We start from the raw sequence: 24420 nt of genomic DNA, 5'->3' as shown, positions 1-24420 counted from the left end.
CTCTCCTCTAAAGTGAATGTTCTTGTTTATTCTAGATCACTTTCCTAGATGCTTCTTCCTTGGATCTCCATCTTTTTGGTAATGGTCTTGCCTTTAGGAATCACCCATAAGCCTCCATGAATGACCTTGGAAAACTAGGCTTGTGGGAGCCTCCATTAGATAAGAAAGCGAACCCTAAAAATTAGAGAGATAATATATTCCTTTTTCTTTCAAAAGTTTCACCTAAAATATACATGGACCATGTATATATAGGCAATATAAAGATAAGGAAAGGAAATAATAAATCATTCTCAATCTCTAATTCACATATCTCAAATTTAATAGGATTCCAATATCAAGTTGGGTTATAAGTGAGAATCCTTTGGGCTTATTATTTTCTTGGCTATAATGAATTAATAATTGGCCCGATCCATAGACCCAATTTAATTAATTTATAAATTAATTTCTACTCCATTAAAAGAAATTAATTGAATTTCAATTAAATAATAAATAACCTCTAAGTCAATGTTGCACTTTGACCCCTCTATGCATAATTAGTTATTAGATAAACAAAACTATCAATCCGACTACTTAATTAATATATTTATTTTGGTACCTTTGATTATTTCTGACTTGATCATAATAAAACATTTGTTTGACAAAAATAATAATTTAAATAAATAAATATATAATAAATCATTTTGTCTAAAAACACACGAACGCCTTCGAATTTACTTTGTGATCAACCATTATCAATACAAAATAAATACAAGTAGCAATGATGTAGATATTGAAAATATAACCCTCTAACTATTAATTACATAATTACCCAAAGTGTCGGTCTAAGGATTCCAAAGAATCAGCCGAACAAATCAAAGTAATTACTAATTAATAAAAAAGGCTACACTTCTCTCATGCTCAAGAGTCAAATGCCATGATAGTGACATGGAGCAATTGCATACGACAGCTTTCGCAATATATCTCAACCTAACGCGGATCCAGTTCAAATCTTAGTTAATAATGAGTCCATCCATAATTACCGACTATGAACAATTTATGATTACTATTTATATTCATGTATTGATCGCCATCACATACATATATAAATATTTCTTGCAATCAAGTGGACACTATCAATTCCATAATGAATCGAAACATAATACATTGAATTCACCAATCATATAAATCATAAATATTTGAGATATGTCAGGAACATATGTCACTATAATCCAAATAAGAATTTGCTATGCCAAGGCATGTAAATCCCAACAAGAAGATGGTTGGTGGAGCCTACTACCCCACTCATATAAATTGAATTCGACAACTACCCGAATTCAAATCTTATTAGAAGTAAAATTGTGAATGTCAAAGTCTTCAACTTGGAATCTTACCATCATTCAAGCAAGATAGATCTAAATGCTCTAATTTTCTAAATTTAATGTTATAAGAAATCATAAAGAAATATAAGAGACAAAGTCTTAATATAAGATAAATTCTAAACCATGGACATTCACATTATTTCGTGAATTAGTCGGGCAAAAGCCCTGGATACCTTGGTTATCAATATATATATATATATATATATATATATATATATATATATATATATATATATATATATCGATTGGATGTGAATGCGCATAAGAAGATTGTCCGATCACAAAGAAACCAAACTATAGGACCAAAATTGGGCCCTACTTCAAGTGAATTAGGGCTCAGCTCGTTCAAATTTAGACTCTATATATATATATATATATATATATATACAGTAAATATATATATATATATATATATATATATATATATTTCGATTGGATGTGAATGCGCATAAGAAGATTGTCCGATCACAAAGAAACCAAACTATAGGACCAAAATTGGGCCCTACTTCAAGTGAATTAGGGCTCAGCTCGTTCAAATTTAGACTCTAGTGAGACTTTCACTAGTTGCTATATATATGAACCTATTACATTAGGCACAAGCCTTTAGACTAAAACCTAAAAGAATAAATAAATAAAGAGAATAAAGTGTCAAGGAAAAAAAAAATAGAGCCAATGTTAGTATTTGTATAGAAGCACAAAAACATTGGCTGTATTAATGTTGCTTGGAGAGAAATTAACCCATTTTCATAATTTCCTATTCTTACAAGAACTTTCCTACACACACACACACACACACACACACAAAGGTCACGTCAGTCAGAATTCTTTCTCAATTATTTCTCAGATCATGGGAAAGAGTACCGGTTTGCGGCTAGATACAGTGTAATCGAGTTTCTCCCGCAGAGCTGCTTCGAAAATAAAAAAGAAAGGTTATTGCGCCTCATATATCCTTTCTTCATGGTCAGGTCAGTCAAAATTCTTTCTCAATTCCACGTTGGTGAAAGGTTCCTTTTCTTAGTCCTTTGAAGAAGTAGCGTGACCCTAAGAACCAGGTTTCGTCATCTATGGTAAATCCAGTACTCAAAAGAATCTCTTTTTATCTTCAATATACTTTGAGACGTCTTGCAAAACTACATTTCAAGCGGAAGATAATGACATATAGACCCTATCGTTAGTAGAAACGAAACCTTTTCAACCATATTGGTTTAAGCCCTAACCCCTGATCCTTTAACAAATTCACTGTTTTCTATCGATTATCTATCTACCAGACAGAAATTGCCTTCAAAACACACATAGACACACTCAAATTTAGAAGCTTTTTTCATCATCTCTGTAGAGTTTTTTCTTTGCATATTGATTGAAGCCTAGATATGGTAGTGATTGCCAACAAAGCCTATTTGGGTCATCGCACCAAAAGAAGGAAAACATCATCAAATTCATCACCGGATTGGTCTGGACTTCCCATTGACTTGTGGGAATCAATCCTAACCTGATTGTCGATCTTCAACTTGCTTGGTGCCGAAGCAGTATGTCGTTCTTTGTGCTCTCTTGAAGAAGCCCGAATATCATCACTAGAGATTCCACTGTTTGATCAACCATTGCTCTTGCATCCTAGCCCTGATCAAAATAATAAAATTAGGCGTTGCTTATAGAATTTTGCAGAGAAAAAAGCCTACAAGCAGCTGATAAAAATCCCATAAGACTTCAATTTTTATCCCATAGGTGGTTGATTTTTTTGGACCCAAAAGCAGTCCAATACATCTTCAGTCCATTCTTGGAGGTTTTGATTAAATTTCCTCCTTTTCGTATTACCAGTGAAGTTTGCAAAGCAAGCATTGATTCCTTCTTTGTCCGGGATATTAAGAAAGGTGTTCTGTCATCAGCCCCAATTCATTGTGACAACAACTATTGGGTTGCAGTAATATATGATTCAATTGATTCAAAGATTGCCTTTTGGAAGTGGGGAGACAGTGAATGGATTGCCATTGACGGTGCACATCAATGCTATTGTGATATCATATCCTACAATGATCACATTCTTACTTTGGGTGAAACAGGTTCAATTGAAATCTGGGATTTTAAAAATTCTTTCCCTGAAAAAAAGATGGAAATTAAGCCTATTTTTCCTGAGAAAAGTTGGAATTTGAAAAGTCTCTTGGAGATGATCTTTGTACTATTCAACGTTACATGGTGGAATCAAAGGATGATCTTTTGCTTATTTTGAGGCATATTGGGAATCACGTTGTTGGGATGGTGTACTTGGTTGTTCATGAGGCCGATCTTTTTGATGAAGAGAATCAATGCTGGATTTGTCCTCACCTGACAAAGCTGATTCATGTTTACAAACTGGATTTCAGTCAGAAAAAATGGGTAGAACTGGCATCATCATGCAATTATCAAGTGTTATTTTTGGGTCCAAATCAATTAGTATCACATTCAGCCAAGAGTTTTCCATATTGTAAATGCATTTCGATTTACTTCACGGATGAGTACTATTGTGATCATTTGGGTGAGAATGACATATGTGGTTATGACACATGTATGTTTGACATGGGGAATCATAGTATAGAACTAATTAACGAAGATGAAGATGATTGACAGAAAATTGAACCAGCACCTATTTGGGTTGTTCCTAATCTATGCTAGTTATAGAGACATCCTATGATATGATTTAGCAGACTTATTTCTTCTTATTTTTGTATTCTTATGGACTACAATTTCGTGCATTAATACTCAAGTAGTTTTTGATTTGTTGGTCCTTGTAATGGATCTATATTATTTACCATATGTTAATATGTTAATACATGCATCTTCAAGCTTATACTATATTCTGATGACCAGTGCTAATTTTCTATAGATTGTCAATATTGCTTGGAGAGAAATTAACCCATATTTATAATTTCCTATTCTTACAAGAACTTCCCTATACCTTCACACACACGCATATATATATATATATATATATATATATATATATATATATAGGTCAGGTCAGTCATAATTATTTCTCAATTCTTTCTCAGATCATGGGAGAGAGTACCGGATCGTGGCTAGATACCGTGTAGTCAAGTTTCTCCCGCAGAGCTACTCCAAAAATAAAAAGAAAGGTTAGTGCGCCTTACATCTCCTTTCTTCATGGTCAGGTCAGTCAGAATTATTTCTTAATTCCACGTTAGTGAAAGGTTTATTTTCTTAGTCCTTTAAAGAAGTAGAGTGACCCCAACAACCAGGGTTCGTCATCTATACTAAACCTTGTACTCAAAAGAATCATTTCTTATCTTTAATATACTTCGAGACGACTTGCAAATCTACCTTTTGAGCAGAAGATGATGACATATAGACCCTATTGTTAGCAGAAACGAAACCCTTTCAACCTTGTTGGTTTAAGCCCTAACCCCTGATCCTTAAACAAATTCATCGTTTTCTATAGATTATCTGTCTACCAGACAGAAATTGCCTTCAACACACATATACACACACTCAAATTTAGAAACTTTTTTCATCATCTCTGCAGAGTTGCTTCTCTGCATATTGATTGAAGCCTAGACATGGCAGTGATTGCCAACAAAGCCTATTTGGGTCATCCCACCAAAAGAAGAAAAACATCATCAGATTCATCACTGGATTGGTCTGGACTTCCCATTAACTTGTGGGAATCAATCCTGAACTGATTGTCTGTTATCGACTTGCTTAATGCCGGAGCAGTCTGTCGTTCTTGGTGATCTCTTGCAGAAGCCCGAATCATCACTAGAGAGTATACTGTGGTGTGTCGTCAATTCAAACCCAAAGTTTATATGCAAATGTGGCCAAGTTTTACATTTATAAATTGCCACTACTACCTTTCACTAAAAATATAGCTAGGGTGAGTAGGGATAGTCCCAAGGGATTGAGTGTCGTACTAGGTTGAGGAATCTAAATTAGGGTAAGTAGGTCGAGTGATCAAATAGTGGTTGGTTGGTTGAATTAAACTACATGCAAATTAAACTAAAGTAAGCAATAATGCAATAAAGAGAATAAAAGAGAGAGAGATCTTGGGGTTTAGAGATTACCACTAAGAATAGCTTTTCTACACCTTAAATGAATGATTAATGAGGGGAAGAACATGTATTGCAATATAGAGTGTGTGTATGGTTGTTTCAACAAGCATGAATGACAAATTAAGCATATATTGTCTAAGTAACATGGTGGATAGCACAACATATCAAATTAAGCCATTAATCCTTTCTTTAAGCTCATAATCTAAACACATCACAAGGTTAGAGAAATATCTTACTTGCTTTTCATAAGTATGGAACATCAACAACAAGTATGGATTGTCCTCCCATACTAACCTAATGGCATGAAATTAAACTAATTAAACTAAGGGAGAGGCACAATCCATCAAGCAATGAGTATGAACCATCAAATAAACCACAAGAACATGACATTAAGCACTATGTCTCGACAATCTCTAAATCTATAGCATCAACACACAGAGACATGCATCAATAACACAAGAAATAGAGACAAATACATGAACATCTATTCTAGCATACATAGACATATGGATAGAATGAAATGATCAATTGGAAGCATTAAACCACATAAATATTTGAATAAACAATATGTATATATATAAAAGTGTCAAGACATGAATCACAATACAAATCCCCTCAAAAATACATAAATCAAGAAGTAGAAAGCATGTTTAGGGCTAACTTTAGACCCAAGAGGATGTCTAGCCACTCATAGATGATGTCCTCCAACCCTCAAGGGCAAGCTCCATGGAAGAAATTTGCTCATTGGTTGATGAAGAGTCTCTAGCCTCCTCCTCTTCTTTGCTTACTCCCTAAGAGTTCTACAAGGTATGATATGATATGATGTGATACAATGTGATATTATCTCCCCTCTATAAAAAGTAGTCCTTATCCTTATATAGGTAGGTCAAATGAAACCTAAAATGAGCTGGGGTCGTACAACAAATATTCTCCAATGATTGGATAAGGGATAACTTTTGTGAGCTGGAAATTTAACTTTTTCGCACTGGAGGAAGTTTAATCGATTGAACCTTGGACTTGGATCGATCGAACATGGCTGAGATCTATCGAACTGAAGTTGGATCGATCCTCGATGGCGGCGCCTTTTTGGATAAAAACAAATCTGAGATATTTTGAAGATATTTTTGGGAAAAGGACAAAAGTGGTTGATAGGGTGGTATAATTGGATAAGATTAATCATTTGGATAAGGACAAGAATGTTCGATCGATCACAGAAGGAAGTTGGATCGATCGAACTTTTAAGATTTTTGAACAAGGACAAACATGGCTCAGATCCATCTTGAAGTGCTGAGATCAATGAAAGTTTGATCGATCGAACTTTTCTTGAGATTGATCGAAGTTGCTGAAATTCCACCATTTGCTTCCTTTTGCTCTACTTTGCTCTTTTCTTTGATTCATCCCAGAATTGCTTCAATTATGTTCTTATTTGGCTGACTTAGCTTGTTTTGGGGATAAACACCTGAAAATGGAAATAACACGAAATCAATACAAAACGGTAAAATAAGATAGATAAAGATTCTAGAACACCTAAGCTTAAGGGATTTAAATACGCACTTTTCAGCGCTCATCATACTGTTTGATCAACCATTGCTCTTGCTTCTTGGTCATGGCCATGACAACAAAATTAGGCGTTGCTTATACAATTTTACAGAGAAAATAATCTACAAGCAGCTGATAAAAATCCCTGAAGATTTAGATAATTGCAAAGCATCGTCCAATCGGTGGTTGATTTTTTAGGACTCAAAAGCAGTCCCATTCATCTTTAGTCCATTCTTGGAGGTTTTAATTAAACTTCCTCATTTTCGTGTTATCGGTGAAGTTTGCAAGATAAGCATTAATTCCTTCTTTGTCCGGGATATTAAAAAAGGTGTTGTCATCAACCCCAATTCATTGTGACAATTATTCGGTTGCAGTAATATATGGTGCAATTGATTCAAAGCTTGCCTTTTGGAAGTATGGAGACAGTGAATGAACTGCCCTTGACGGTGTACATCAATGCTATTGTGATATCATATCTTACAATGATTATATTCTTGCTTTGGGTGAAACAGGTTCAGTTAAAATCTGGGATTTCAATAATTCTTTCCCTGAAAAAAAAAATGGAAATTGAGCCTATTTTTCATGAAAAAAAGTTGAAATTTGAAAAGTCTCTTGGAGATAATCTTTATACTATTCAACGTTACATGGTGGAATTAAAGGGTGATCTTTTGCTCATTTTAAGGTATATTGGGATCATTTTCACTGGGATGGTGTGGTTGTTCATGAGACTGATCTTCCTGATGAAGAGAATCAATGCTGGATTTGCCCTCACCTGACAAAGTTGTTTCATGTTTGCAAACTGGATTTCAGTCAGAAAAAATGGATAGAACTGACATCATTAGGCGATGATCAGGTGTTGTTTTTGGGTCCGAATCAATCAGTGTCACATTCAGCAAAGAGTTTTCCATATTATAAAAGGGAATTCAATTTACTTCATGGATGAGTAATATTGTGATCATTTGGCTGAGAATGACATATATGGTTATGACACAGGTAGGTTTGACATGGAGAATCAGAGTATAAAACTTATTAATGAAGATGAAGATGATTGGCAGAAAATTGAACCAACACCCATTTGGGTTATTCCTAATCCATGCTAGTTATAGAGACATCTTAAGATATGATTTAGCAGACTTGTTTCTTCTTATTTTTATATTCTTATGGGCTACGATTTTGTGCATTAATATTCAAGTAGTTTTTGATTTGTTGGTCCTTGTAATGGATAGATATTATTTACCATATGTTAATCTGTTAATACATATATCTTCAAGCTTATACTACACTCTAATGACCACTGCTAGTTTTCTATATATTATCAATGTTGCTTGGAGAGAAAATAACCCATTTTTATAATTTCCTATTCTTACAAGAACTTTCCTATACCTTCACACACACACACACACATATATATATAGGTCAGGTTAGTCAGAATTCTTTCTTAGATCATGGGAGAGAGTGCCGGTTCGCAGCTAGATACCATGTAGTTGAGTTTTTCCCGTAGAGCTGCTCCAAAAATAAAAAGAAAGGTTATTGCGCCTCAAATATCCTTTCTTCATGGTCAGGTCAGTCAGAATTCTTTCTCAATTCCACGTTAGTGAAATACTCATTTTCTTAGTCTTTTGAAGAAGTAGAGTGACCCTAAGAACCACGGTTCGTTATCTATGATAAACCCAGTACTGAAAAGAATCTTTTCTTATCTTCAATATACTTTGAGATGTCTTGCAAATCTACCTTTTAACCCTATTGTTTTAAGCCTTAATCCTTGACCCTTCAACAAATTCACCGTTTTCTACAAATTATCTGTCTACCAGACAGAATTTGCCTTCAACACAAACATATATAGACTCAAATTTAGAAACTTTTTTCATCATCTCTGCAGAATTTATTCTTTGCATATTTATTGAAGCCTAGACATGGCAGTGATTACCAACAAAGCCTATTTGGGTCATCGCACCAAAAGAAGAAAAACATTATTAGATTTATCACCGGATTGGTCTGGACTTCCCATTAACTTGTGAGAATCAGTCCTGAACTGATTGTCTGTCGTCGACTTGCTTAGTGTCGGAGCAGTCTGTTGTTCTTGGTGATCTCTTGTGAAGCCTAAATATCATCACTAGAGAGTCCACTGTTTGATCAACCATTGCTCTTTCTTCCTAGTCCTGATGAAAAAAAATAAAATTAGGCGTTGCTTATACAATTTTGCAGAGAAAAAAGTTTATAAGCAGCTAATAAAAATCCTAGAAGACTGGGGTAATTGCAAAGGATCATCACATGGGTGGTTGATTTTTTTGAACCCAAAAGCAATCCCGTATATCATCAGTCCATTCTTGGAGGTTTTGATTAAACTTCCTTCTTTTCGTGTTACCGGTGAAGTTTGTAAAACAAACATTGATTCCTTCTTTGTCCGGGATATTAAGAAAGGTGTTCTGTCATCAGCCCCAATTCCTTGTGACAACAACTATTAGGTTGAAGTAATATATGGTGCAATTGATTCAAAGGTTGCCTTTTGGAAGTGTGGAGATAGTGAATGGACTGCTCTTGACGGTGTACATCAATTCTATTGTGATATCATATCTTATAATGATCATATTCTTGCTTTGGGTGAAATAGGTTCAGTTGAAATCTGGGATTTTAAAAATTCTTTCCCTGAAAAAAGATGAAAATTGAGCCTATTTTTCCTGAAAAGAAGTTGAAATTTGAAAATTCCATTGGAGATAATCTTTATACTATTTAACGTTACATGGTCGAATCAAAGGGTGATCTTTTGCTTATTTTGAGGTATATTAGGAATCATATTCGCTTGGAAGGTGTGGTTGTTAATGAGGCCGATCTTCTTGATGAAGAGAATCAATACTAGATTTGTCCTCACCTGACAAAGTTGTTTATAAGCTGGATTTCAATAATAAAAAATGGGTAGAACAGGCATCAGTAGGCGATGATCAGGTGTTATTTTTGGGTTAGAATCAATCAATGTCACATTCAGCAAAAAGTTTTCCATATTGTAAAGGGAATTTGATTTACTTCATGGATGAGTACTATTGTGATTATTTGGGTAAGAATGACATATATGGTCATGACACGGGCAGGTTTGACTTGGAGAATCAGAGTATATAACTAATTAACGAAGATAAAAATGATTGACAGAAAATTGAACCAGCACCCATTTGGGTTGTTCCTAATCCATGCTAATTATAGAGACATCCTAAGATATGATTTAGCATACTTGTTTCTTCTTATTTTTGTATTCTTATGGGCTACAATTTTGTGCATTAATATACAAGTAGTTTTTGATTTGTTGGTCCTTGTAATGGATAGATATTATTTACCATATGTTAATTTGTTAATACATGTATCTTCAAGCTTATACTACACTCTGATGACCATTGCTAATTTGGAGATAAATTAACCCATTTTTATAATTTCCTATTCATACAAGAACTTCTCTATACCTTCACACACACACACACACACACACACACAGGTCAGGTTAGTCAGAATTATTTCTCAATTATTTCTCAGATCATGGGAGAGAGCTGCTAGATACAGTGTAGTCGAGTTTCTCCCGCAGAGCTGCTCCAAAAATAAAAAGAAAGATAATTGCGCCTCACATCTCCTTTCTTCATGGTCAAGTCAGTCAGAATTCTTTCTCAATTCCACGTTAGTGAAAGGTTTCTTTTCTTAGTCCTTTGAAGAAGTTGAGTTATGATCGGTTGATCAACTATACATCAACCTTCGCAATAGCACGAATCATTATAAAATAGGGCTATTGGTCGGGTAAGTCGAACCACTGGGACTGCGCTAGTCTAAAGCAACCTAAACGTCTAGAATCATTCTTAGGATGATGAGGTGTAATACAGAGTTGTTGATTGTTTGTCACTTATACTATGAATTGAAATATGCATTAATGAAAAACTTGCAAGAATTTAAGAGATGAAAGACGAGTAAAGAAGACTAAGGAAGTGAATCCGCCTCCATCCCTATACACATGCTAGATTAGACCTAAATTAGGGGAAAAACAACATATGATGGTCAAGAACTACATAGCAACACATAGTTGCCATGTAAGTAATCAAGAGGTACATTAGGTCTCAAACAAGTATAATCCATCAAAAGGGTAAACATGTTTAGACTACCTAACTAAGGTGTAGCTTATACACGTTTACTTAAATGAAAGACTATCAAATTCTTGACAAAATGATGAAGCACATGGAGCTAGAAATTAAGCATACACCATTAAAGGATTTCCTAAGCAATGGTCTATCAAAGCCACCTATCAACATGCCATTAAATCATTTCACAACCTTATTTCCATTCTCACCATGTAAACTCAAGCAAAAAGATTAATACAAGACATCACCTAACATAAGATAATGAGCTTGAAGAAATCATCCATATATATATAAAAATTCATTACACCAAATAAAGTGCTCTTAGCTATGAAAAAGACCATAAATATACATTGCAATCCCCCAATATAGACTACCCTAGGACATGCTTACAAGGGAGGGACTTCATCACCTCCCTAGAGAAAGAGTTAGTTACCCATTGCTAAGCTAGAAGAAGGAAGAAGCTCCATCTTCATGGCCATTTTCATGCAACCTTCTTGGAGCTTGAAGAACACACATCTTTTGCTCTCTTCTCTCTCCTCTAATCTTGTAGAATATATCATAATGTTTTGTGTGGTCCTTCCTCTCTCTTATCAAGCTCAAGTCAAGGCTCTCTTTCCTCCAAGGAACACCTCCAACCACTTCATAAAGAAGGAAGATAGCATTGAGGAAACCAATGTGCAAGTGGCTGAAATTGAGCCATTTCCGAGTGCAATCTGCCTGATTTTCGAGCACTCGAAGAGTGGTCTCAAGCACTCTAAATTAGTGTAATGTGCAACATGCTCTTCTTGCTCAGCACTGACCTACTTTGGTAAAACTGCTATAACTTTGTGCCCCGAACTCCGAATGATGATCTGTTTGAAGATTTGGAGAGCTGATTCAGTGCTTTAAAAACTTTATGTTTTGATGAAGACCCAATTCTCAAGTCTGGTTGGTCGAAAATGGGGAGAAAGGCAGTACTTCAGTGCTGCCAGGCAGTTCTGCGTACCTCTGTTAAGAAGATCATAACTCTCTGCTCCAAACTCCGAATGACGAACCGCTTGAAGATTTGGAAAGCTGATTCAGAGCTCTAAATCTTTCATGTTATGATGGAAGTCCAGTTCTTGAGTTTACTAGGTCAAAATGGCGAACAAAGTTCGGGCTTCACTGCTGCCAGAAATTCAGCTTTTGAGCACATTGTTGATCAAAACTCCACAAGGGCTTATTTTTGCTCCCTTTTGGCAATTAAACCTGAAAATGCATAAAAACACACAAATGAAGATCTACAGAATTAAACAAATAACGGACTTAACTAATGCAATTTAGGGCGCTTGAATATACAGTATTCGGCGCTTATCAAGTTACCTCAAAAACTAGGGTTCGTCATCTATCGTAAACCCAGTACTCAAAAGAATCTTTTCTTATCTTCAATATACTTCGAGACGTTTTGCAAATCTACTTGTTGAGCGGAAGATGATGACATATAGACCCTATTGTTAGCAGAAACGAAACCCTTTCAACTCTATTGGTTTAAGCCCTAACCCTGATCCTTTAACAAATTCACCGTTTTCTATAGATTATCTGTCTACTAGATAGAAATTGCCTTCAACACACAGAGACACACACTCAAATTTAGAAACTTTTTTCATCATCTCTGTAAAGTTTCTTCTTTGCATATTGATTGAAGCTTAGACATGACAGTGATTACCAATAAAGCCTATTTGGGTCATCGCACCAAAAGAAGAAAAACATCATCAGATTCATCACCGGATTGGTCTGGACTTCCCACTGACTTGTGGGAATTAATCCTGACCCAACTGTCTGTCTTTGACTTGCTTGGTGCCAGAGCAGTTTTTCGTTCTTGGTGATCTCTTGCAGAAGCCTGAATATCATCACTAGAGAGTCCACTGTTTGATCAACCATTTCACTTTTTTCCTGGTCCTGATCAAGAAAATAAAATTTGTTGTTACTTATACAATTTTGCAGAGAAAAAAGTCTACAAGCAGCTAATAAAAGTTCCAGAAGACTTAGGCAATTGTAAAGGATAATCCCATGGGTGGTTGATTTTTTTGGACCTAAAACATCTCCAGTCCATTCTTGGAGATTTTGATTAAACTTCGTTCTTTTCGTGTTACCGGTGAAGTTTGTAAAACAAGCATTGATTCTTCTTTATCCAGGATATTAAGAAAGGTGTTCTGTCTTCGGCCCCAATTCATTGTGTCAACAACTATTGGGTTGCAGTAATATATGGTGCAATTGATTTAAAGCTTGCCTTTTGGAAGTATGGAGACAATGAATGGACTGCCCTTGACAGTGCACATCAATGATATTTTGATATCATATCCTACAATGATCATATTCTTGCTTTGGGTGAAACATGTTCAGTTGAAATTTGGGATTTCAATCATTCTTTTCTTGAAAAAAAGATGGAAATTGAGCCTATTTTTCCTGAGAAGAAGTTGAAATTTGAAAAGTCTCTTGAATATGATCTTTATACTATTCAACGTTACATGGTAGAATCAAATGGTGCTTTTTTGCTTATTTTGAGGTATATTGGGAATCATGTTCGCTTGGATGGTGTGGTTGTTCATGAGGCCGATCTTCCTGATAAAGAGAATCAATACTGGATTTGTCCTCACTTGACAAAGCTGTTTCATGTTTACAATCTGAATTTCAGTCAGAAAAAATAGGTAGAACTAGCATCATTAGGCGATGATCAGGTGTTGTTTTTGGATCCGAATCAATTAGTGTCACATTCAACAAAGAGTTTTCCATATTGTAGAGGGAATTTGATTTACTTCACGGATGAGTACTATTGTGATCATTTGGGTAAGAATGATATATATGGTCATGACATGGGCAGGTTTGACATGGAGAATTAGAGTATAGGACTGATTAACGAAGATGAAAATGATTGGCAGAAAATTGAACCAGCACCCATTTGGGTTGTTCCTAATCTATGCTAGTTATAGAGACATCCTAAGATATGATTTAGTAGACTTGTTTCTTTTTATTTTTGTATTCTTATGGGCTACAATTTTGTACATTAATACACAAGTAATTTTTTGATTTGTTGGTCCTTGTAATAAATAAATATTATTTACCATATGTTAATACATGTATCTTCAAGCTTATACTACACCCTCTGATGACGGATAATAATTTTACTAGATTGCCAGGTCATCTGTGCTTAAATATGGCCCTCTTTTTGAAAGTTGTCTTTACTGACAAACCTAAAAAATTCAAAAAAACTTGAAACAGGCCTCAAGTGGCGAACTGTACAATTTAATGCACCCTGCACCTTCTATCACATCCAAACAGAACAAATTTAACTCTTCATGGATATATTGATTATTCACTCGATCAAATCTCACAATTATGGGGCTTCCACTTTCTTTTTTTTCAACAAGTAAATGAACAATCAAATAAAGAATCGCACTCTTATGGGTCTGGAAACATAGAAATTTTGATGACTTTGAATATGTAAAAGGGTTAGAAAACGTCACCATTTAAAAAAAGAAAAAATGAATCAACTATCACAATCAACTGCTTTGCTTCAAGGGGGCTGCATAATGATCTTAGTCAAAACAAATTTATTATGCCGATTTCGGTGTTGCCTTGGGGTGTCATAACAATACCAGAGTCACACATTACTGTTGTTGGGGTGCCTTGGATTGTTGTGTTGATCTTCAATATCACACATTACTCTTGTTGGGCTGCTTTGTATGTCTATAATGTTGTATCTTTCCCATTGGGCCTTCTGGGCTGTACTTGTATAGTTTTACTTAGTTAGCATTGGGTTAACTACTGGGCCGTACTTTTTCTACAAATTGAATGTTAAATTTGACTTTCAAAAAAAAAAAAAAAAACAATACCAGAGTCATCTTGGTTTATCATTACCAATTAACAGAAAGGAATGTCTTTTTAAGACTTAATTAACTCAAATGATCATAATACACACCGAATAAACTATGCCAATCCAATTCATTGGTCCAGTGGTGTCACGGGTGAAGTCTACTTCAACATTTGAAATGGTGGTTTAGGCTTTCTTAGCTTGGAAACACAAAACAGAGCTGCAATTTGAAATGGAAACTCGTGTTAAATACTCAGAACAACCTATGACTCAAACAAAAATACTTAATCAGAAGGAGATGTTTTGGGGATTTTAGCATACCTCAACAAAGCAGTTGGATATGGAAAAAGCTACTTCAGCTGAGATCCTTAGAAATGACCTTTTTTTTTATTTTTTATTTTTTATTTTTTATTTTATTTATCAAAAGCAAGGATAAAAATGGTTCAGAAACTCTCTTCCGGACAAACAATTTGGCTGCAAGAACAGCCACTCGCCAGTCCATCTCTGCTTGATTCCTCGCAACCATTTTACTCAGGTGATTCTTAGTGCTTCCCTCCACAAATTCTTTCCCGGTTCCCAGCTTTTAACTTTCATATTAAGAGACCCTTGGCTATTCAAGTACTGCTTGAAGCTAGATACATTACTTAATTAGCAGTGAGATCTTTCGGCAGCTAATAGCTTGATTGGCGTAGGGAAAGAAAGTAATGCACATAATCATCCTTCAGAACAATATGCAACTATGGGCGGTATTGCAAACAGATGCACTAGCAGCGCGACCAATTCCTAGTTCATAATATATTTTTTTTCAGAGCGTGCACGAATGGCCACTTAAGAACCGAAACATGATGGTGTAGCAAGGTCCCTTTGGATTGAGAATCAATGCTTGATCTCATAGCTCCAAGAGTAGGTTTATTAACTCCATGGCTGCTCCCATGCATTTTCGTAGTTCTTCTTCTCTCCCTCCTTTTTGATATGTGCCTTCTCAATCCATTGATTTCATCTACAACGGATTCAACCTAACAGACATATGGATTCAACCAAACAAACCTTATTCTAGATGGATTTGCTACCATCATCCCACCAAGTGGAGCTCTTGAGCTTACTAACAAATCTTCAACTAATGTCAGAGGCCATGCATTGTATTCCCAACCAATACAATTGTTCACCAAAAATTCTTCTTCTGTCAACTCTTCTAATTCCTTTAGTACATACTTTGTTTTTGAAATCGTCCCCAAAGATGTCAACCGACGTGGCTATGGCCTACTTAAGGTTTTCGACTCTTACAGGTCATGTCAACTGCACCCAAACCCGATCAGAGAAAGAAAATTCAGCTAGTTCCTGTAGCCGCACCTTCCTCCCAGCCAGAAAACACTGAAACCCCGAAGAAACCAGAGAGTAGCTTGGTGGTAGAGGCAGACATGCCATTAAAGTTGCCAAGAGCTATGTGGTCTGCAGCCTCGAATAGTAACAACCCATTGAGAGAGAGGAATGCTGAGCAGCAAGATGCTTCTGTTGTTAATAAAGAGGGTGGTCCTCTAGCTTTAAGAAGTCCACAGCTGCAGGCAAGAACGTTAGAGGACAAAGAAAACCGCGGTCTCTAAGCTGTTATTCCCTCGAGAAAAGTTCCAGTTATCTGAAATGTCGAGAATGTCATGGCTGGTGAAGAAGGATCAAACGTCTGCCAATCAGGTTTCACTGGTTGATACAATGTGGTTCTAAATTAGAGAAACCACATTGATTAGGTTGACGGCAGTTTGTTCTACTGTAAATCTTCTTTTCATGCAGGAGCTCTCCATTGTCCACTTCAAAAATTCAAGTCCATGGTCTACTACATTTACCGTGTAGACACAGGCAGGCTGTTCTGCCCTTTTGCCACTGTATAACTTGTGTTTTCAGTAAAACTAAGTGGAAATTGTATAATCTAATGAAATTATGAGGATTGGATATTCATTTGTTCCATAACATCTGAACTATTTCCTTCTCTGGCTGTGTTGGTGGGCTTTGCAGATGGCACCCCAAGATACCATACTGGCTGGTTTTGTTGCTACAGATACTGAAAATATTGAGCATTTTTTATTTTTAGTCATAGAGTAAGGATTTAGGGACGAGATGGTCGGTGGAGTCCACCACCCCACTCACATAAATTGAATTCAATAACTATCGAATTAAATCTTATCCGAAGTAAAATTGTGAAAATCAAAGTCGTCAACCTGGTGAGAGAATTTTTTTTTTTTTTTTAATCAAACAATGATTTACAACACATATATTTGAGGTTCCCGCAAGCAGAATCTTATCATCATTCAAGCAAGATAAAACTGAATGCTCTAAATTTCTAAATTTAATGTTATAAGAGATCCTAAAAAAATGTAATACAGTCTTAATAGAAGATAAATTCTGAACCATGGACATTCACATTATTTCAGTGAGAACATTATTGATCTGGTATAGTGATGATTTTTATCTTCGAAGTAGTACGACTTGCAGGAAAGAAAAAAAAATGGAGCTCTAAATGCAGGTAACTCTCATATAAAGGGTGCCGACGAAACCCTCGAGTCTCTGATACATTAAATAATTGTTCATTAAAGATCTGGTAATCTTATACAGACAAAATTTTCCTTTTCTGGTAATGTTCTGAATGGCTATAATTAGCATACTGCAATTCCAATTCTTCACTAATAGAACCTCAAATGTAGTAAGCACTGTGTCTCAGAGAACTTTCATGGCACCATTCATTATTGATGGTCTCAGTCTCTGTTGATGCCAAGTTTTTCTACCCAATAATTGAGTTGAGTGGCAACACATTCTGAACCTGTGGAGCCATATGAACAAAATTTTTTAATTGAATTGTCTGCTCCAAGGAACTCGTAAACATCCTTGTCAAACACAGGGCTTATATTCCTCATCTCAGCAAGACTCAGGTCCTGAAGCTGGCAGTTTCTGGAAACACACAACGCGACAGACCGTCCAACTATATCATGAGAAGTTCTGAAAGGAATTCCCTGCAGACAAGACCATGAACTTAAGTGACACTCTTATCGAAACTACAAACAACAATTCTGGCATAAAACTATTGAATTCTCTAATAAGATAGAACATCGGGATTTGGGATAAACAATTTTGGAAACAGTAATAGTTCCAGTACAACGACCAGGAAGTGTTGACTGTGAAATTTCAATTTCATGGACATGGCTGTCCATGTCTTTGTGTCATGAAAAATCATGTTGTTTACAGTCCCATGTTAGCACAATGTCACTTTACAATTGGCAGAACTTCCATCTTTTTAACCAAGTGAGATTTTTTTCTGAACAGAAGAGGCACACTATATTAGAAAATACACCTAGGGATTATTAATCATTTGGACAAAAATCTGAGTTGATAATTGGTGATGGGAATATTAGAACCATCTGAAGTTGATGGGTGAAATTTATGTAAAGAAGGCAGTTCTCCAATGGTAAAATGATGGGTGATTGAGGGACATAACTTGCCTTCTTCACCAGATAATCTGCAAGTGTCGTGGCATCAAGATGACCAGCTGGTAAAGCCTTCTGTATTCTCTCCCTATTAAAGGTAATGTTCTGCGCAAATTCTGCTGACACTTCCAGCATTCCTATGATTGTTTTCACGCTGTCAAATACAGGCTCCTTATCTTCCTGTTAAAAAGGGGGGCAAAAAAATAATTGCGATCAAATCCAATATATACAACTTGCATACGAATCTAAAATGAGAAAGAAACAAACCCCATAGAATCTAAGTCATATAGTGTACAAGTGCAACCCAAAAAATTGTATCATAGGGATTATGTACACCAAAAAGGAAAACAGTGAGGTAACAAGCAGCATATGAGCAGGTGGGGCAAAGTAACAGTAATGCTATATATATATATATATATTTGGATTTGAAAATACTTTACCTGTAAATCACGATTGTAAGCATGAGGAAGTCCCTTGCATAATACAAGAAGGGAAACCAGGTCTCCAACAACTCGAGCAGATTTTCCACGAACAAGTTCCATCGGATCTGGGTTTTTCTTCTGAGGCATTATACTACTCCCAGTTGAAACAGAGTCATTAGGGATAAGAAATCCGAACTCCTCTGATGCCCACAATACCCATTCTTCACCAAGCCGAGAAAGATGAACGGCTGTGATGGAATTAGCGGAAAGAAACTCCAAGACAAAATCTCGGTCTGAAACTGCATCAATGCTATTTCAAATAATGATGTAACTAATTATTTGATGAAGGAAGCTATTAACAACAAGGGAAAAGCAAGTAGGAACATCACACAAATGCAAATGAACCACAAATTCAGTTGGTGGGGGGCAAGAATCAAGAAACAAAGATGACCTTAAATGCATTATTAAATTTTTTTCTACTAAGATAGTAAGCATGGTGAAACAGTTTTCTTCTTATAGATAGTTTATTACTTTTTGGGATTCATATAGGCAACCTTTCCAACAGTAAAATGGACCCAACTGATAAACACATACAGTAAATGCATATGGTCTAATGTAACAACAGAGTACGGGAGGAATGATGCATTCTATTTCCCTGCAATATCCATGATGCGCATGCTTCCTCTGGAACATTCACCATCTTGGCCACTAGAATCTCAAAGCCCACAGTTGATTGAAGCTGATGAGCTTAAGAATTCTATAAGGAACCTTTTACTGAAAATGATATGCTGGCATGGATAATCGGTGTGGCCCAATAGAATGAGACTCTGTGGTGGGCCGCTCCTGATGGAGAGCAGTGTGTGCAGTAGTCAATAGGATTCCGACCAATGTTTTTGTACGTTGCTGAAGAATTAATCAAACAGTTTGTTCTTTTTTTTTTGATAAGTAGAATTAATCTAACAGTTGACATTCCAGAAAGTTAAATATGTGAAAACTGATTCAGCAGTACCTGTTCCTCATGGGAGCAGTGAATCCCAAAGCATCAGAAGTCATAAACCTATCAATTGGAAGACCAGTGCCAGCTAACGCACATGCACCTAAAGGGCAGAAATTCATCCTAACTCTGCAATCCAGTAAACGACCAGCATCGCGTTCAAGCTACAAGGCAACATTGTGGCCACAGTTACATCATGGAAGTTATATAAGAATCATATCAAGCTTTAGAAACTAAATATGTGATGTAGTCCATTCCTCCACAAATCAAAAAATAAATAATTGAACAAATAAATACATAGATTTTTGGGAAAGCAAAAAACCAGGGGGTGGCAGGGGAAGAATCATTCAAAATTGTAAAACCGTTACCCTCCATCTCCGGAAAACCACTCTTAGTCCAGGTCATCCCTTACTACCTATTGGATCTACCTTAAGTATGATTATCCTTATTGATGACGACTATATTTATGTGGGTATAACATTCAACTAACAGATTATTCTGGTAAACATAGTAGTGTCATGTACTACACACACTATAACAATTCACATGAATAGAACTCAATGCCATGTTAACTTAAAATTTCTCCTTCACATTTACCTCAACAATGAGCATCGAGTATTCATTAGGAAGTCATGATAGTTCTAGCTTCTCAGCAAAAGCAGATTTTTTCCCCTCATTGTAATAAATTGGAAGCAGGTTTAACATTATATAAGTTCCAATCTCAGTTTGTGACATCATTATTAAGAGAGTCGACAAACTATGCAAGTCGGCTTGATATCAAAATTCTTTCAGCACAAATGAATATTAAAGGCTTAAATGTTGGTGATCACTGATTACTGTGAAATTGTGAATAAATTTTAAAGATCTATATAACATTTGCTCATTGGAAACACCAAAATAGGTTCAAAAAATGAATAGTAAGTGGATGTAAGAATGACAAGACCAATTCAGTCTTCAGTCTTCAGTCTGTGAGTTTCAGTTTCTTAGAGTAGCGAGTGATCAGTCTTACACTTTTAGTTCAGAACTATTATAAGTGTTTAAACCTGAACGATGCACAAGTGAAAAATAAAGACCTTCTGTTATGTTCCATACTTATTTAGGAATGAAAGCAACAAAACTTTCTGGTGTTCATGTTCAAGAGAGTAGTTAAAGAGAAATACAGAACAAATTCTCAAAAGAAAAAAAGGGAAAAATCTTGATATATCAAAAGAGAGTGCATATTAAGCTATCAGGGTGGCCCAGAATGAGGGGAGTCCAGTTTTGGACACATTATAAAATGCTTTTGTTAAAAATTTGTTCTAAGTATTCTTCACAGTTAACCACAGAAGGTATTCATAGGGAACATATTTTTGTAGGAACTCTGCCGTTTGTGAGGAAGCAATAAAACAGAACATTTCCATAACCAATCTCCCATATAGTGAAAGAAGTTACATAAATTCCTTGTGCATGAAGCAGGTTAAAGTGAAAGATTGCTGGCTACCTCAGGTTTCTTACAGTGTTTTGACTACAATAGTAGGATTCCTGGGAGCTGGCAGAACTTATCCAGCAATTGGTCAAGGTTTTAAAATATGAAACTTATAAAGAAAAATCCTTGCACTTACTGCCACGCGAGCAAATCATGTGCACAGGTTCCAACTTTCAAGAAAGATATGGTTATAGATCTGATAACATATAACATGAGAGACCCATCAGAGATTCAGAAAGCCAAGAAAGACTGGCGCCTAGATGGTCAATAAACTAATAAATCGGTGTACTAATATGCATTACTTTGAAGAAGGAAAGCCATTGATCTGCCTGGTTGGTAAAAGGTTTTAAGGCAAGATTTGAAGGAAAACATACTATAACACGCGGTGTTTATCAAAAGCTCTGGATATATCAAATGACATGGTGAGAAATTCCCTTACAAGCCTTACCATGTTTGTTCTTACAAGAGCCTCTCTTTCCCCTTACATTAGCTTTATAAGATGTTTTCAGCAATTAAATCAGTTAAGTTTTTGCTATGTCATGTGTGAAATTGTGAATAAGAATATTTGACGTATCTATGATGTCAAAAAATTTGAAATGTTGGATATTGTTGTCATAGATTCCACTTCTCATTATAAATGTGATACTAGAGGGGTATAATAATGTCTGAAGCAGCCAGCAGCTACCAATGGTTCATAAATAAATCAATTTATACCTGCTCAACATATGCTAATAGAAGATGTTGCAATAGAATAGGCTGCGCCCTTTGTAAATGTGTATAACCAGGAACAATCAGACCCTCATTCTTCTCAGCCAAGTTGACCAGTGCCACCTGCAGATTACATCGCATAACTTCTGAATGAGTGAAAAGGCATACAATTGAACAACTCATACATAAAGCATTACTGTCTGCCAAAACACCACTTCCTATCACAATGGATAAGTTGATGAAAATTATGCTGAGTCTTGTCAATTATAAAATAAAGGAAGAAATGCATAGCCTTATTGTCTCTAAATTACGTAATTCATTTCCTCTTCTTTTTTGCATTGGAGAAAATAATGATTGGAGTGAGATATGTATATATATATATATATATATATATATATATATATACATACTTATATATATCATTTGTCATTCACATGTAAGGGAGTGAAACAACTAACAATGACTATTGAACCGCAATATCACACTTCTCAAAATTCAAAAGTATGTCTAGCAACATAAATGGGAAAAACTTACAAATCAAGTTGTTCCCTACGAAATAAGATTTACATAATTTCTCTTAGAAACCAAAACCAAAAAATCAAAGCCAAAACCAAAAAATCAAAGGAAGTAAACAACCTGAAGATGTTTAATGCTTGCAAGGATTGTACCAATAGCATCACGACACCACAGGCGAAAATCAGTCAAAACTTGATCATTTCGACTTCGAGCCGTATGAAGCTTCTTTGCAGGTTCACCAATCAGATCAGTAAGTGCTGCTTCAATGTTCATATGCACGTCCTCTCTGTCGGTCCTCCACACAAATTCACCCGCTTCAATTCGTCTCTCTATCTCATGGAGTCCTAGCAAGATACTATCCCTATCACTGTCGCTAATCAGTCCCTACAACATTGCAGTAAATCAGCAACCATGCACACATTTAAATATCCTCTGTTTGATTTCTAAAATTATGTTAAGATTCTAAAAGAAATCTAAATTGTTAAACACTATGCTCCATTTGGTTCCGGAGAAAAAATTATGAAAAAGAAAATGAATTTAATTATCTAGAACTTTTAAAAAACAAAAATCTCCCCTTAACTATGCTTTAAAAAAGACCCAAAAAAAAAAAAAAAACTACCGTCTGCTTCCTGAGGCTCTGGTTGATAAGGAAAATTATTATGTTGGCAAGAGAAAGTAATAGAAAGCAAAGTGTATGAAAAAATAAATAAAATTTCTTGCATGTATTTAGTTAGGATGAAAATTTTACAAGAAACTTGTAGGACTTTTTAACCATTATATAATTTAACAACTTGAAAATATCACTTTGTACATTATTTCGAAGGAAAATTTTGGAAAAAGTTGAACTGTTATAAGAATCTTATATACCCAAAAATTACTACTTTCTTGCATCTAAAAACTCTTTGAAAAAAATCAATTTCCTGCATTTTCCATAACTTTCTGTGGTTAAACAAAGCCTGAGAAAACATAGGGCAAGAAAACAAATTTTCTCATCAACCAAACAAAGTGTTATAGAAACATTAAAACCTCTACCTCACTAAGTGTTTTTGTTACGCATGTAAACAAAAACAGTAACTGAATCCAAACTTTCTTTCCTCACCCGGAAAGCAAACATTGTGAAATCAAAACCCTAATTTGGATGGTAGAAAAATAAAAAGTTGGGCAAACTGACCTGGTGAGCGAGCATTTCGGCGTGAGCTCGACTTCCCATGATGTCGTGCTTGTAGAGGGCCTTGTCGTAGGAGATCGACTCCGTGAACTTCTCCACCGCGTCGGTGACGCTATCCTCGAACCGTCCGCCCCATAGCTTCGCCTCCTTAGTCTCCGGTGGCGGCGGATGAACACCGCCGTCGTGGATAGACGAGTTCATGTGTTGTGAGGCCGCCGGTGGTGGTCTCTTGGGTAATGAAAAAGAGAGTGATTTAGGGCTCGAATATGTGTGTTTGGAGAGAGAGAAAAGTGGGGCAATTGAAGAAGATGAAGAAGAACCTAACAGTGTCTCCATTTGTGTGTGCGCGACGGCCAAGGGTGAGTTTAGTACAGGCTACAGAGAGTTTGTCGCTCATTCGAGTGGGTTTAGTTGTGAGTTTACTTAGTGCCCCACACGTGCCACTCAGCCTGTCAGCCAGTCCTTTCTTTTTTTCTTTTTCTTTTTTGCATCTTTTTTTCATGCCCTGGACTTCTGTTTGGGAAAGAAGAAAGTTGAACGGAAGGAGGGGAGGAAAATGGATGTTGGAGAATATTTTTAAAGAAAATATTGTGTCTTTATTTTTTTATTCTGTTGGATGAAAGTGAGGGGAAGAAGATAATTTATTGTGCTTGTTAAAAGAGAAAAGAAGAGAAAATAATATGTAGTTGAACTAACCTCACTTGTCTACTCTTTTTGTTCATATTTAGAGTAATAAAAATATTGCTCTGATTATTCTAAAGCTCTAACATGGTGATATCAAATATATCAATCGAATTGATGGTTT

General features: G+C 35.7%; 1 protein-coding gene across 1 annotated transcript; it reads right to left on the bottom strand.

The window, feature by feature from the left end:
• Window positions 1-17253: 17253 nt before the first annotated feature.
• On the bottom strand, window positions 17254-24159 carry LOC132278434 (argininosuccinate lyase, chloroplastic). The gene is made up of 7 exons (XM_059780222.1): window positions 23619-24159; window positions 22568-22831; window positions 21938-22054; window positions 19774-19922; window positions 18783-19074; window positions 18358-18522; window positions 17254-17871 (listed from the first exon to the last, which is right to left on the bottom strand). The coding sequence occupies exons 1-7, from the start codon at window positions 23949-23951 to the stop codon at window positions 17617-17619; spliced, it is 1575 nt and encodes a 524-aa protein (XP_059636205.1). The 5' UTR covers window positions 23952-24159; the 3' UTR covers window positions 17254-17616.
• Between the last annotated feature and the right edge of the window lie 261 nt (window positions 24160-24420).

This window comes from Cornus florida, unplaced genomic scaffold (assembly GCF_030987335.1).
Source record: "Cornus florida cultivar Cherokee Brave unplaced genomic scaffold, ASM3098733v1 CherokeeBrave_3.0.0_Hap2_Chr10, whole genome shotgun sequence".
Classification (NCBI taxonomy): domain Eukaryota; kingdom Viridiplantae; phylum Streptophyta; class Magnoliopsida; order Cornales; family Cornaceae; genus Cornus; species Cornus florida.
Note: the sequence above shows the minus strand (reverse complement) of the source record. Positions and strands in the feature narration are given on the sequence as shown.

Bases quoted from the DNA above. Each gene is read 5' to 3' on its own strand.
- LOC132278434 (XM_059780222.1), bottom strand. From the start codon at position 23,951: ATGGAGACACTGTTAGGTTCTTCTTCATCTTCTTCAATTGCCCCACTT. The intron at 19,923-21,937 runs GTATAAATTGAT...GTTGCCTTGTAG, and splicing joins TATTAGCATATGTTGAGCAG to CTTGAACGCGATGCTGGTCG. The intron at 18,523-18,782 runs GTAAAGTATTTT...CCTTTTTAACAG, and splicing joins CTTACAATCGTGATTTACAG to GAAGATAAGGAGCCTGTATT.